Source organism: Arvicola amphibius, chromosome 9, assembly GCF_903992535.2.
Source record: "Arvicola amphibius chromosome 9, mArvAmp1.2, whole genome shotgun sequence".
NCBI classification, from domain to species: domain Eukaryota; kingdom Metazoa; phylum Chordata; class Mammalia; order Rodentia; family Cricetidae; genus Arvicola; species Arvicola amphibius.
This window is the reverse complement of record NC_052055.2, coordinates 81,793,533-81,806,470: the sequence shown is the minus strand read 5'-3', so window position 1 is coordinate 81,806,470 and position 12,938 is coordinate 81,793,533. Positions and strand designations below refer to the sequence as shown.

The 12,938-nt window shown below is 36.8% G+C and overlaps 1 protein-coding gene across 3 annotated transcripts in view; it reads left to right on the top strand.

Annotated features, from left to right (window-relative positions):
* The window catches only part of Fam135a (family with sequence similarity 135 member A), an 84,501-nt gene that overhangs the window by 13,465 nt on the left and 58,098 nt on the right, over positions 1–12,938 (top strand). For all 3 annotated transcript variants that reach the window (XM_038341563.1, XM_038341564.1, XM_038341562.1), the window contains 2 exons: positions 1,771–1,862; positions 3,007–3,122. In XM_038341563.1, the coding sequence (XP_038197491.1) occupies positions 3,046–3,122 (77 nt within the window). In that variant the 5' untranslated portion in view covers positions 1,771–1,862; positions 3,007–3,045. The remainder of the gene's footprint in view (positions 1–1,770; positions 1,863–3,006; positions 3,123–12,938) is intronic.

The following is a 12,938-nucleotide window of genomic DNA, read 5'->3' as shown; positions in this document are numbered from 1 at the left end:
TCCAGCGTCTATCTCTGGTGGATCCATGATGTCTCTCTCTGACTCTGCCTCCTCTCTCCCAGCATGCCATTTAATTTTCCCCGCCTTCCTAAGTTCTGCCCTATCAACAGGCCCAAAGCAGTTTCTTTATTAACCAGTGAAAGCAACACAGACAGAAGGACCTCCAATACCATAAAAGGACTTTCATAATTTTTCCTCTTCTATTTTCTGTGAAAGCAACTCACTAAACTTCTTTTGTGGATGTGGTTCATATGCTTGCCCTTTCTCTCTTTGTATACCTACTTTATTTTAATAGCCTTATTTGTATCTTTATCTTTATCTTTGTCTCTCATTTTAGTGTCCATTGTCTTTAAACTATTAGTAATAACAGACACTTGTCGGCAACACCTTTAACCCAATTTTAACTTGTTATGTCAATAGTTTTTAGAATTCCTTTGAGAAAGGTACTCATCCTGTTTTAGGATATTGGAATATTTGGCTGCAAGGCCCCAGTTTCTGCCTCTTTATTTCCTTCCACCTTGACTCACAAATCAACCAAAGTAAACAGCAAAGAACCACCCATACACAACAAGTGTGGTTCAGCTACTTTTCTGGGGCTCTGGACATAGATGGACACCTGGTCTTGGAGGTAATTGTAGATATTTTTACAAGTTGATTTTGCTGTATATAAGGGAGCTCATCAGGATTTTAGTAGTATGTTTCCTTGTTGCCTGTAATTACTGAGCTAAAACCAGGTATCTTAGGATTTTGTTGCAACTGTACCCTACCTCTGGTAATTATTGATTCATATATTTTAGGGTTCTATTATAGCTGTACCCTGCTTCTCATATTAAATTCTATGTATAAGAAAAGCCCAATTATTGTAGCAGAGATCCCAAAATGAAAGAAGCTTAGAAGAGATCTAAGTTTATCTCTTGCCCATGTAATGGGCTACTACTGGTTTATGTGAGATGGATGCTGTGTACCTTTAAGCGGATGAAAATCTGAGGGAGGCAACATCTGGGGCCTGAAATCTCAAAACCTTATCGTTACCTTTCTACTATACTGTATGCGCTTACACCTTTTCTTGTGATTACTGAGCCCATCGGGATCCAGAACTGACCTATACTTATTTCTGTGACATGGGGAGCCTCTTATCTAAAGATACATTGATTTGATGTATATTAATCTTTATTATTGTTGATGAGATTACCAAAGTAGCAGCCTTAGTACTTGGCACATTCTACACCCTCATGACAAAAGAAAAAGTGAAGAATGAACATGATCATTTTAATGTTTTTGGAACACAATTATGTTAAAGGCAGACTTTTTTTCATCTAAATATTTGAAATGTAAGGAAAACTACAGCATAGTCTGGCAACCTTTTGTCATTATTTTAAATACTATGGTTTATGCATATGTGTCAGTATGAGATACATGCATGCATATGCGTGAAATTTCAAAAATCACTACTTTATTATTATAAATGAGAAATTCTACATCTTAAAAATTATTGATAAGCTTCCAGTGTTTCAGATGTTCATTGAGAAGTGTTTCTGAACCACTGAACTAAGAAAGTACCCATATTGCACTGTGCAGTCTATGTATGTGAATCCTTAATAGAAGCACATAATAGTGATGAAGTTATAATGTATTCCCAAGCCTTGAGGATGATGCAGATCCTGTGTGTAAATTGTGAATGTTAAGTAATACATAAAGATACATAGGTATCTTTAAAATAGATTTTGTGTCTCTAATTTTATTTGAGATTTTATTGCTTCTTCCTCCTAGGGGGAACAATATATTTTTAACAACAAGAATCAGTAACTGGAAATACAAGATTGGTTATTTAATAATGTAAAATGAAGATTTGATCAGCAGAGGTAAGCATATGGCATTTCTTTTGTTTGTAATTCATTATAAGTTAGAATATTTGCAGAATTTCAAGGAAGTACGTTTTCAAGAGCTGTGAAAGTTGGAGATTTTACTATGCTTGCATGCTAATGTGTTGCTTGCCATGGTGCCATAAGGTTGAGAGAAGACACTAGACTCACCAGTCAGAGAGAAAAATGGTTTGTACTCAGAGCGTTTGAGCTAGTGTGCCAGGTGACAGCTACACAGGGATAAATTATGAAAGAGGAACCCTGAGCTAGACGGTCTGGAAACGTTGATAGTGGACAGTGGGCCTACCTGTTTTCTGTTTTGGAAGACTTTACTGTGTAGAATAGTCTGCAGATCGGCTGTTTTCTAAAGTGAGACCCTGTCTCTGATGTTTAGAACTGTATGCAAATGTCCCAGAATACAGAGCCTAGAGGAAAGACTGTAGTGTCTCTGCTGGGACCAGGTGCAGAGACACCAGGAATCAGTGGAGAGTTATCTTCCAGCACTACTTTTCTCTAAACTGCTTTTGAAGGCCTGTGCTCTTGGTAAGGGTGTCTGTCATTTTCTGATAGTGAAAATGGAAGCCACTGGAGCACCAGCACGAGATGGCTGTTTAGACTGTTGACACGCTCACGGTATCATAGTCACATTAAAGTAATGTTACTTATGCACTTATTGGCTTAAATGTTCATCAGAAAATTATGTGAAATGAGCAGATTAGAAAATATGCATGCTGCTGACACCAGTTTTATAAAAGTTGGAGTAATGCACTCACGGGTATATATCTCAGTGGATATGTGAATGTTCTCATTTTCACTCACTTGTGTACCTTTTGTTTTAACACGTGAAAAATGAATGCTTTTAGGCTTTTATAATGAAGGGGAAATTTCTTTAAATTCAAAAGTACTTTGTTCTTTAAGCAATATTTTCTTAACAAAAAAATCCATTCATAGATTATCACATGCATGCCATCAGGGAAACAAATGTTGAAAAAGCTTCATAATCAACAAGTCTTACATGGTAAAAATAGTACTGCTCTTTGGCAGTCTTTGGACTCTGGTACTATTTAGTTGGATTAAGCTTAGTTAGGCTTATAAATTGGCATTTCTGTTGTGTTTCTCATGACCCCTCCCCTTTTTAACAAAGGTGCTGTTGCCAGATTTGTCCTCTGGGTATAAATTAAACATGACTGAAGTTCAAGCAATGGTAGAATTCTCCGTGGAGCTAAACAAGTTCTACAACGTGGATTTATTCCAAAGAGGGTATGCATTTTATAGTAAGAATTTAATTACAGATTTTATTTAAGTATATATTTTTTAAAAATGAGCTGTATTCGGGTTATTATAGTCTAAATAATTTCATTTAAGTAGATATTTGGGGATTATGCTCATGGATTTAGTGATAATGCTGAATATGTTTAATATGTATTTGTGAATTTATATTGATCATTGAGGGGGTGCTTTAATGAAAATGTCCTGTCTCATTTTTACTGTTTAAAATCATATATGGAGGAAAGCTTATTACAAAGAAACAGCTAAGTAGATATGCAAAGCATGCATAATGAAGCTTCGGAAGGTATAAGGAAGTGTAGAAATCAAGCAGGATATTTTTCTGATTTGTTTATTAGTAAAGTCATTACAGTGATATTAGCTGCAATAGGAAAACATAGCCCAACACTGTTGTACAGCCTGAGGCATTTCCTTCCCCATTTAGTGATCTCCATTCAGAGAAAGCTGTATCTTTGATGCTCTAAGGAAAAGTATTTCACAGTGAGCCAGGGTAAAGCAGTTAGCTTACCAAGACAAAGGATAATGTGCTCTCAAGAGTCAGCATTTAAGAGGAACAAAGAAAGAATTGTTTAGGAAAATCGCAGTTCATACCCAAGACATGGATGTGAGCTTCTCTAGAAAAGTCTCATTTCAGTGTCAGTGCGATCTTGTCTATATGATTCTCTATCTCCGTGGTATGTGCAAAGTATGTAATTGACAATAAGTTTTAAAGATTAAGCACATCTTAAAATTTAAGTTAAAAATTAAAGAAGACTATATGGGCTGGTTTACTTTTTGTTACCTTAAAGAATTTTTTTTTTTAAATGAAAATTTAAGGTGGTTTCTGAGGTTGTTTAGGTTTAGTAGCGAGAAAGAAGTACTAATATAGTGAACATCAAGGTTACAAAGACCCTAAGCCTAAATAATCCTAGAAGTGTGTATATGCATATTCATGGCCTACAGAGGCCAGAAGAGGGCATCGGATCCCCTGGAGCTCAAGATACAGTTGGTTGTGGGTCACCTGACAGGAGAGCTGGGAACTGAACTTGGGTCCTCTGCAAGAGCACTATCCACTCTTAACCACTGAGCCATGTCTCCTGCCCATTTGTGTTTAGCAGATCCTTGTTTGAATGGTCTTTAGAAAAACAGTCATTATCTGTAGGCAATTTTGGCTTTATACTGAAGTTTCTTAACTTTTCAGCAGCAAACTAGAGCATAAGGTTAGGGACTTCTTCTTCCCTTGGTGTCCCTTTTTTCATCTGTCTGTCTTACCTCAGAGAGATAGGACTAAAATTCAGGTAAGACTTAAATAGGCAGAGGATAAAGTGAAAGATTCTTTTAATAGGAAAGCAACTTAAGCTAAGTCTTGGAAGTATGAACATCATCATCATCATCATCATCATCATCATTATTATTATTATTATTATATCTTGCTAAGTAGCCCTGGCTGCCTTAAACTCATGACAATTCTTGTTCCTATGTCTTCCAAGTGCTAGGATTATTATGGGTATGTACCACCAAGAAATATGTCATTTCTTTAAGGGTATTTAGGAAATTGGATGTTTTCTAGAGTTCTAGAAGAGAAGGTCATCAGGAAAGACAAAGCTATAGTGTCTGGAGATGAGTTGATACTATGGACTTAGGGTGAGTCATTTCCAAGTGAGAGAAGAAATATTATCACTACTGCTACAAGTACTTTGTTAATGTGGCATCTTAGTTATTTTTTCTATTGCTGTGATAAGACACCATTGCTAAGGCTACTTATAAAAGAAACCATTTAATATGGGCCGTGTAGAGTCTGTGGTGATGGAGTAGGGGCATGGCAGCAGGAACAGCCGAGCGTTTAATATCTTGATCCTCAGGTTGGAGGCAAAGAGAGTGAGAACACACATTCTGGGAACTGGTCCCAGTCTTTTGAAACCTCAGCGCCCTCTCCAGTGATATACCTCTTCCACCAAGCCCTCATCTCCTAACCCTTTCTAAACAGTTCCACCAACTGGGGACTAAGATTTCAAGCATACAGACCTATGGAGGCCATCCTCATTCAAACCACCACACATAGCAGAATTCATGGTTGCAGTGTACTATCTATGGTGGTTCGTGTGTATAAGTTCTAGCACTTGGGAAAGAGGCCAAAAGAAAAATTAGTGTTAGGCTAGCCTGGATTATATGAATGTTTCAGGTATGGAAACACTTTTCAAAGACAAAAAGGGATTAGCACAGCGAGGCATCTGCAGTAGCTCTCAGCTGTAACTCAGAAGGCTGTACAGCATGCTGTGCTGTCCAGTGCTCGCGTCCACAGCCTGCTGACTCAGTTCCCCATATTCCAGAAGAAACAAGGTAGCAAAGCCTGGTAAAAGTAACTGGATCTATTTCTAGTCTAGCCAAACAAGAAGAGAAAAAAAAACTAATTCCACTGTTCCTATGGCAGTCTAACGATTCATAGAAAGACATGAGACAGAGTTCAGAAGATATGTAGATCAATTGTAAGACAATTTGACTAACAGATCCTTTTCCTAAGGAGAAGGCCACTGGGCTGCAGATTTCTGGTTCCTTCATTGTCTGTTAGGAGTCCATTTTTTATTGAGGCCCTAGGGGATAGTGGTTTAATGTTCTTAAAGGTCCCTCGTTTTTTTTTTTTTTTTTTTGTTTTTTTTTTTTTTTGAGAAGCTGTTAGGTTTTATGGAATGTAGGTTTAAGATCCCCACCTTTTCAGAGACATAGAGTTATTTGTCCTTATGTCCCTTCTTTTGGCAGATGTAGGGCAGGAAGTCTTTTGTATCTTTTTTTGGAGATGTGCTTCAAGCTCAGCCTGCTTGCTAAGTTCAACCTGCTTCCTAATGACAACTTGGGCAAGGGAAAAGGGAGGGGTGGAGCAGGGTGGCGGAGTAGTGGGAAGTGGTTCATGACTAAGTATCTTTCTGTAGAATTTAGCCCATGTCTTGGGCTAGGCAGTTCTCATGGTGGCAGGTGATCAATAACTACATAAGTACAGGAAGAGATGTCCTAGCTTTAAAGAGTTTGTTTTTGAGAGGATTTAGCTTGTTTTTACCATCTTACTAAAAAGATGAAAATAACCTGCTATGCTTTTCTCTGCTCCACCCTGTTCTCATTCATCAGTAGGTTAGCCTGATTTAGTTCTCACAGCAGAAGTCAAAACATATATATACATATATATGTATGTGTGTGTATATATATATATATATATATATATAAATATAAAAGCTACAAGCCCCTTGAATTTGCATAGTGTTTATTCCATTGCAGTCTGTTGGTTTAGAAAGTTACAGAACTTAGCTGCTGGCTTTTTGGACTCATATTTTATGGGCATTCTGTATGCCTGATATGGCATTGGGCTGACTAATCCATACTTTAAAAGTCCATACCTGTAATTGTTTTTGAAACATGTTTGTGATCTAGATATAATCACTACCACCACTTGGGAATCAAAGTTCTGTGAGCTCATGCCTATAAACTTCCTAAAAAGCATTTTGTCAATCAAAGGATGCCTACTTTACAGACTACCTTAATCCTTTTGGTTAATTTTGAAGAAAAACGTTTATCAACATTCTTGATATAATCTTTGATTCATCTTATTTTAAGAGACCAGAAGCAAAGACATTTTTTATTTTCCAACTCCCAAGTCCTCGTCCCTCTGTCGTTCTGAAAGCCTGATGTAGCGTGACTGATTCTTTCTTCAGCCTTTCCTCTCCTGTTCCGTCCTATAGAGCTCAGCTAGTAGCAGCTGTTCACAATTGCTTTTTCATGTCCAAAAGTTTCTGAAGGCATTTCATTTTAAGTTATTATAGATAGCATATTTTATCATTTCACGCTATGAGTTACCATTTTCTCATTTTCTGTAGTTTCTTCTTTATTGTTCTGCCTCTTATAATTTAGATTGTTCATGAAGTCATTGTGCTTTAAATTTTCGTTAAGTAACAATCCTAGTTATTGGTTTCTATATTTTTTATTTATTACTGTGGTACTGCAGCTATAAACAGCTAATAACAAGCACAGAACTTAGAGTAGCATTGCATCAGACATGTGTTTCTACTCCTAAAGCTGTGGCCCAATAGTTTTGCTAAGCTGGTTTGGCTCTTTGCTGGGTTCACTCATCAATCCAGTCAGCGACAGGTTGAGTGAGTACTAGCTGATGCAGAGTGACCTCAGCTTGGCAGACACAGCTTTCTTTTAGTTTTTCATCCTACATCTTGTCATGGAGTAGGCAAGGATCCAAAGAGAGAAAGAAACCATTCAGAGAGACCTCTTAACAGAATTTTCCAGAGGCACACTGTAGCATGTACATACCTATATACACACATACAAATAGATGAGTAAATGAAATAAAAAAAATTTAATGCTATATATACGTGTGTGTGTGTGTGTGTGTGTGTGTGTGTGTGTGTGTGTGTGTGTGTCTAACTGCATGTGGGCACTCATGTGGCACAGCACATGTGTGGAGATCAGAGGACAGCCTGCAGGAATCAGTTCTTTGTTTTCTCCTGTGGTTTCCAGATACCAATCTCAAACCACCAGACTGGTAGCAAGCAGCCTACATCTACTGAGCCATCATTACCACCTACTACCTTGTTTTAAACACTTTTGACCTCATACAGTTATAAGAGTTCCAAGAAAAGTGTATTATAGAAATGCATTCTTATTCTATTAAAATTTACATTTACAGGTTGCATTTGATTATCTCTTAGATTTTTTTAAAGGCTATAATCATTGACTTAATTAAAATGCTAAAATTCCAGTACAGTTTTTAAGAACAATGCTCAAGTGGTGCTGTGCCCTTTTTGGATACATTACAGAACATACAGTGTCTGGCTGTTTCTTTTTGTAACAAGATTCGTTCCAGTGCTATCAACTGGCCGACTCTTACGAACGTTTCTGTACTCTAATAGATAGTGTCCTTTGAATGTCTTTGCCCAGAGTGATTATTTTACTAGGCGTTTCCAAACAGTGCATTCTAATTCTTACTCCTTTTGTCATTATTACCCGGGATTCTAGAAAGAGAAACATGGCTTCATTAACTTTTTGGTTACTCTGAAGTGCAGCCTGTACAGAAAAAGCATAAGGTTTTGTTTCTTTTATTTAGTTATATTCAGGGTTTTGTTTTGTGTAATGTCTCATTTTTCTCTTTTATAGTATCTAATCACTGTGTTCTGAACCAGTGATCATAGGATACAGTCGGAATTGGCTTTTCTAACAGTATTTTCTTTTCTTTTCATTCTTTTTTTTTTTTTGGTGTTTTTTCTCTCACATTAATCTCTGCTTTACTGGTGATAGTTATAGTTATTACCAAAAAAATCTAAGTATGAAACAAAATTATGTCCATATTTGCTAATTAAGCTAACATTTTATATAATACTAGGCAAAATACTATGACAGTGTGTGATGGTGCTAATTATGGGAATACATAAACAGAGTGGAAAACTAGTCATGGGCCAGATCCAGACCTATCTGTTGGTTCACTGCATCCATAGTTGCTTTTCCTAAGCACAGGGAAGAGTAGTCACAACAGGGTGCATGGCTCACCATTAAGGGAATGCGTATTACTGAACCCTTGTGTTCATTGGTCTTTGATGCAGAATGTTTAGTGTCCTATCTTTTATTAACTATCCAATAGGTTTTCCCTAATGTATTCTAACTTGGTACGTTTTCATATTTAGAAAAAAATATAGTCATGGTGTATTATAGGATATAATGTTATGTTTTGATATAGAAAATTTTGAAGCTATTCAAGTTAGTGAGCTTGGCTATTGCCTCACCTGCATATCTATTAGTATGTGGTAAAAATAGTTAAAGTTCTTTTGAAATTTTGAAGTATGTAGTACAGTATTATTGAATGTGATCACCATACTATACAATCTCACAGAGTCTTAATTTCCTTTGTAACAGAAATGTTGTATCCTTTGATGAACACACTTCACCCTCCAGGCCTCCCACCCCACCACTCACCCTTCCCACCTCTGTCCTCTACTAGCATCCCACATGCCGCTTTCACAGGTTCAGCTTTGTTAGATTTCACAGATAACTAAGTTGACGTAGAAGTTGTTGTGCCTGGATTATTTAACAAAGCAAAATACCTTTCAGATTCATTCGTGTTACTGCAAATGACAGTTTCCTTTAAGAGCTATTTTATGGTGTGCACTCCATTTTCTTATATCGTCCATGGATAAACAGCTTGCCTACTTAATTGTTGTGAGTGCACATAGGAATTTCAATTGCTGATCATATGATTATACTATTTGTAGCTTTTCTGGGTAACTACTGTATTGTTCTCCTTGATGGCTGTGATAATTTTTATGCCCACCAACCATTTACAGAGAGGTTCGCTTTGTTCCATAGCCTTACCAATCCTTGTTCCTTTTGATATTTGTGATTCTGTGATGAATAATTATGAATTTTATTTAGACTTTATGAGTTTTTCCCAGCGAGCATATATTGAATGCCTACCTTTGTGTAAATTGTTAAATATACGATTATAGTTGGACACTTAATAAATAGTACTGCTCCAGAAGTTTAATTGAAATATCGCCTAATATTTGTTTAGTCTTAATAAGCTTTTGTGTTACACACTTATGTTTAAAAATTACAATATTTCACTTAATATTTAACCATATTCTTCACATGGGAGATTGAAAAGCTCCTAGAAAACTTAGCTGTGTGATTTGAAGTTCGCTTCTGTCTCATTAGAAAACAAACAACCTATCAGGTTTCATCCCAGTGAAAATTGATACTCTCCCTCTCCCAACAAGCATTAGTCATCAATAACTGTTTAGCTGTAGGTGGGACTTCATGTGTGCCTCCCCGTTTATGCTGGGATTCTAGTTAGCTGATATTGTGCAAGTCATCATCATTATAACTTACAGGGCTCAAGCTGGTCAGACTAGTAATTTCTTTTCTCCCCCAGTAGTATGCATTGCACCTTCTAGTTTATAATAAGAGGAGTTTTGTTGTTATTTTTCTGAGAAAACGGCCTTTCAAAGTGAAGACTGGCTTCAGAGTTACAGTTTTTCTGCCCCAGCTTCCTGATTCTTGTATACTAGAATTTCAGACCTGTGTCAAGACATTTTGAAAATCTATTTAAAATTAATCTAATGTCTTTCTCAAAGCCACAATTAAGAACATTTTACTACACTTACTTGCATGTGAAAGTCAAAAGACAGCCTTTGGGAGTCAGTTCTCTTCTGCCATGAAGGTTGTAAGCATTGAACTTAAGTTATCAATCAGATTAGGAGTAGGAGCAAGTTCCTTTTGCTGCTGGCCCTCTTGCCAACCCAGTTTTATTAGGTGCATTTCTAACCCTGTAGGTTACTATCACATTCACTGCTGTAAAGTAGAAGCTACCATGTATATATATATATTTACTTCTCCCTCTTGTTTGTTCCTGGCTACTCAGCCCTGAAATAATCCCTCAGAAACTATATTATTTGCAATACTGTTTGGCCAATAGCTTATGCATATTTCTAGCTCATTCTTATCTCTTAAATTAATCCATTTGTATTATTTTATATTTTACCATGAGTCTCTTGGTCTACTGGCAAGGTTCTGGCTGGCAGCTTGCATCATTCTTCTCTGGTGGTTCTATGGCAGCTTTCTGACTCCACCTTCTTTTTCCCATGATTCAGTTTAGTTTTCCTATCTAGTTATATTTCTGCTAAGCCACTGGCCAAAACAGATTCTTTATTCATTAACCAATAAAGGCAACACATATTCAGAAAGACTTCCCACATCATCTCCCCTTTTCTGTCTAAATAAAAAGGAAGCTTTTAAATTTAACATAGTAAAATTACATATAACAAAACAGGTATCAAGCAAGAATTACAGTTATTTATATCTACTTTGTCTTTTATCATAACTAAGGAAAACTATAACTATCTCTTCTTCAACTCCATTAAGGACTCCAGAAGGATATAACATTACCTAAGTAAACAGGAAGTACATTGTAAACAACTTCCAAAACTCTAGAATTCACAGAGACATCTCGCTGCCTGGACAGTCACTCAAAGTTCTTCTGTATTGTTGGAGCATCCATTTTCAGTTTACAGGCCCATAGATATTATCCAGCAGACTTTTCCATGAAGCAGGAAATTTCAAAGACAGTTCCGCCTATGTTGGCAATTTGACAGTCACTTTCTTCTGTGTCCTGCAGAAAGTCTTGCAGACTCTTTCATGAAGCAGAAATCCAGAAGGATTGTCTCACCTTTAGGCAAGTTCAGCACTCCTTTCTCTGTGGGTTCTGTATGTCCATAGCATCAAGCAGTTCAGGCAAGAACAGATTCTTACCCAAATGGCTAAACAACACCATAAGGAGACTGTTCAATGCCCATCTTCCTCTGGAAGTAGATATATCTCCTTGTCATGAAAAGTGCTAATTTCTTAAAACATTTTAAATGCCATATTCTGTAGTCTTTGAAAGATCTGAAGAATACCTATCCATCTGAAATACATCTGCACATCTAGAAAACCTAATTAACATGACTACAAGTTTGACTATTATAGATAGCTATCTATTAACCTATATTTCTTAATTATACATTACATATTTAAATAAACTAGACAAACACAATGCCTTAATCAAGAGCAGAAATGCATATACACAGTATAAAAAATTAACCTTAAATTTGGATCAGTAAACCAAGATCCATACTGATGCAAATCTTTATAGCATATTCCCCTTTAAATGTAAACAAACATTTATAAACAATCACTTAGGGAATTTGGGTGTAATTCTCTCCAAACTGCTTCCTGCTTTTTGATGGGTGAAGTATTTTGGGGGGGGGGGGGGGCTTTCAAAGAGACCTTTCAGGTGGTCTTGGTCCATCATGTAGTGAGCTGTGGGCAGGCCTGCTTTTCATCCTGTCCGGCTCCAGCAGAGCTAGCTTAGCCCCGGAAATAACAACACACAAACTGTATTCATTTAAACACTTCCTGGCTCATTAGTTTCAGCCTCTTATTAGCTAATTCTCACATATCTTGCTTTAACCCATATCTAATAATCTATGTAGCACCACGAGGTGGTGGCTTACCGGGAAGATTCTAGCAGATGTCTATCTTGGGCCGGAGCTTCATCACATCTGACTCAGAGAGGAGAGGCATGGCAATTGCTCGAGGCATCTGCCTCACTCCCAGCATCCTGTTCTGTCTGCTCCACCCACCTAAATCCTGCCCTATCAAAAAGCCAAGGCAGTTTCTTTATTAACCAATGAGAGTCCTCCATCACCATCAAATCACATTAGTCTGGAAGGATTGCACAGGTTCTCATCCTCTGTGGAAACAGAAGAACCTCTTTTCCAAAGTAACGTATTCTTAGAGCCAAATTCTGAAATCAAAATATCTTTAAAATACATTTTCTGGCTTAGCTTAACAGCCTATACAATAAAATGTCTCTCTGTACTTAGCTCCTTCACAGTCAAAAAATTCAAAGAAAACACAATAATATTGCAATGTACTTTTTTTTAACTTAGGTAATATTATAATATCCTTCTGGAGTCTTTGATGGAGTTGAAGAAGAGATAGTTATAGTTTTCCTTAGTTATGATAAAAGATAAAGTAGATATAAATAACTGTAATTCTTGCTTGATACCTGTTTTGTTATGTATACTTTTACTATGTGAAAGTTAAAACCTTCCTTTTTATTTAGACAGAAAAGGAGAGATGGTGTGGGAAGTCCTTCTGAATATGTGTTGCTTTTATTAGTTAATGAATAAAGAATCTGCCTTGACCTGTGATAGGGTAGAGTAGAGCTAGGCAGGGATACTAAAGTGAATGCTGGGAGAAAGAAGGCAGAATCAGAAGAAG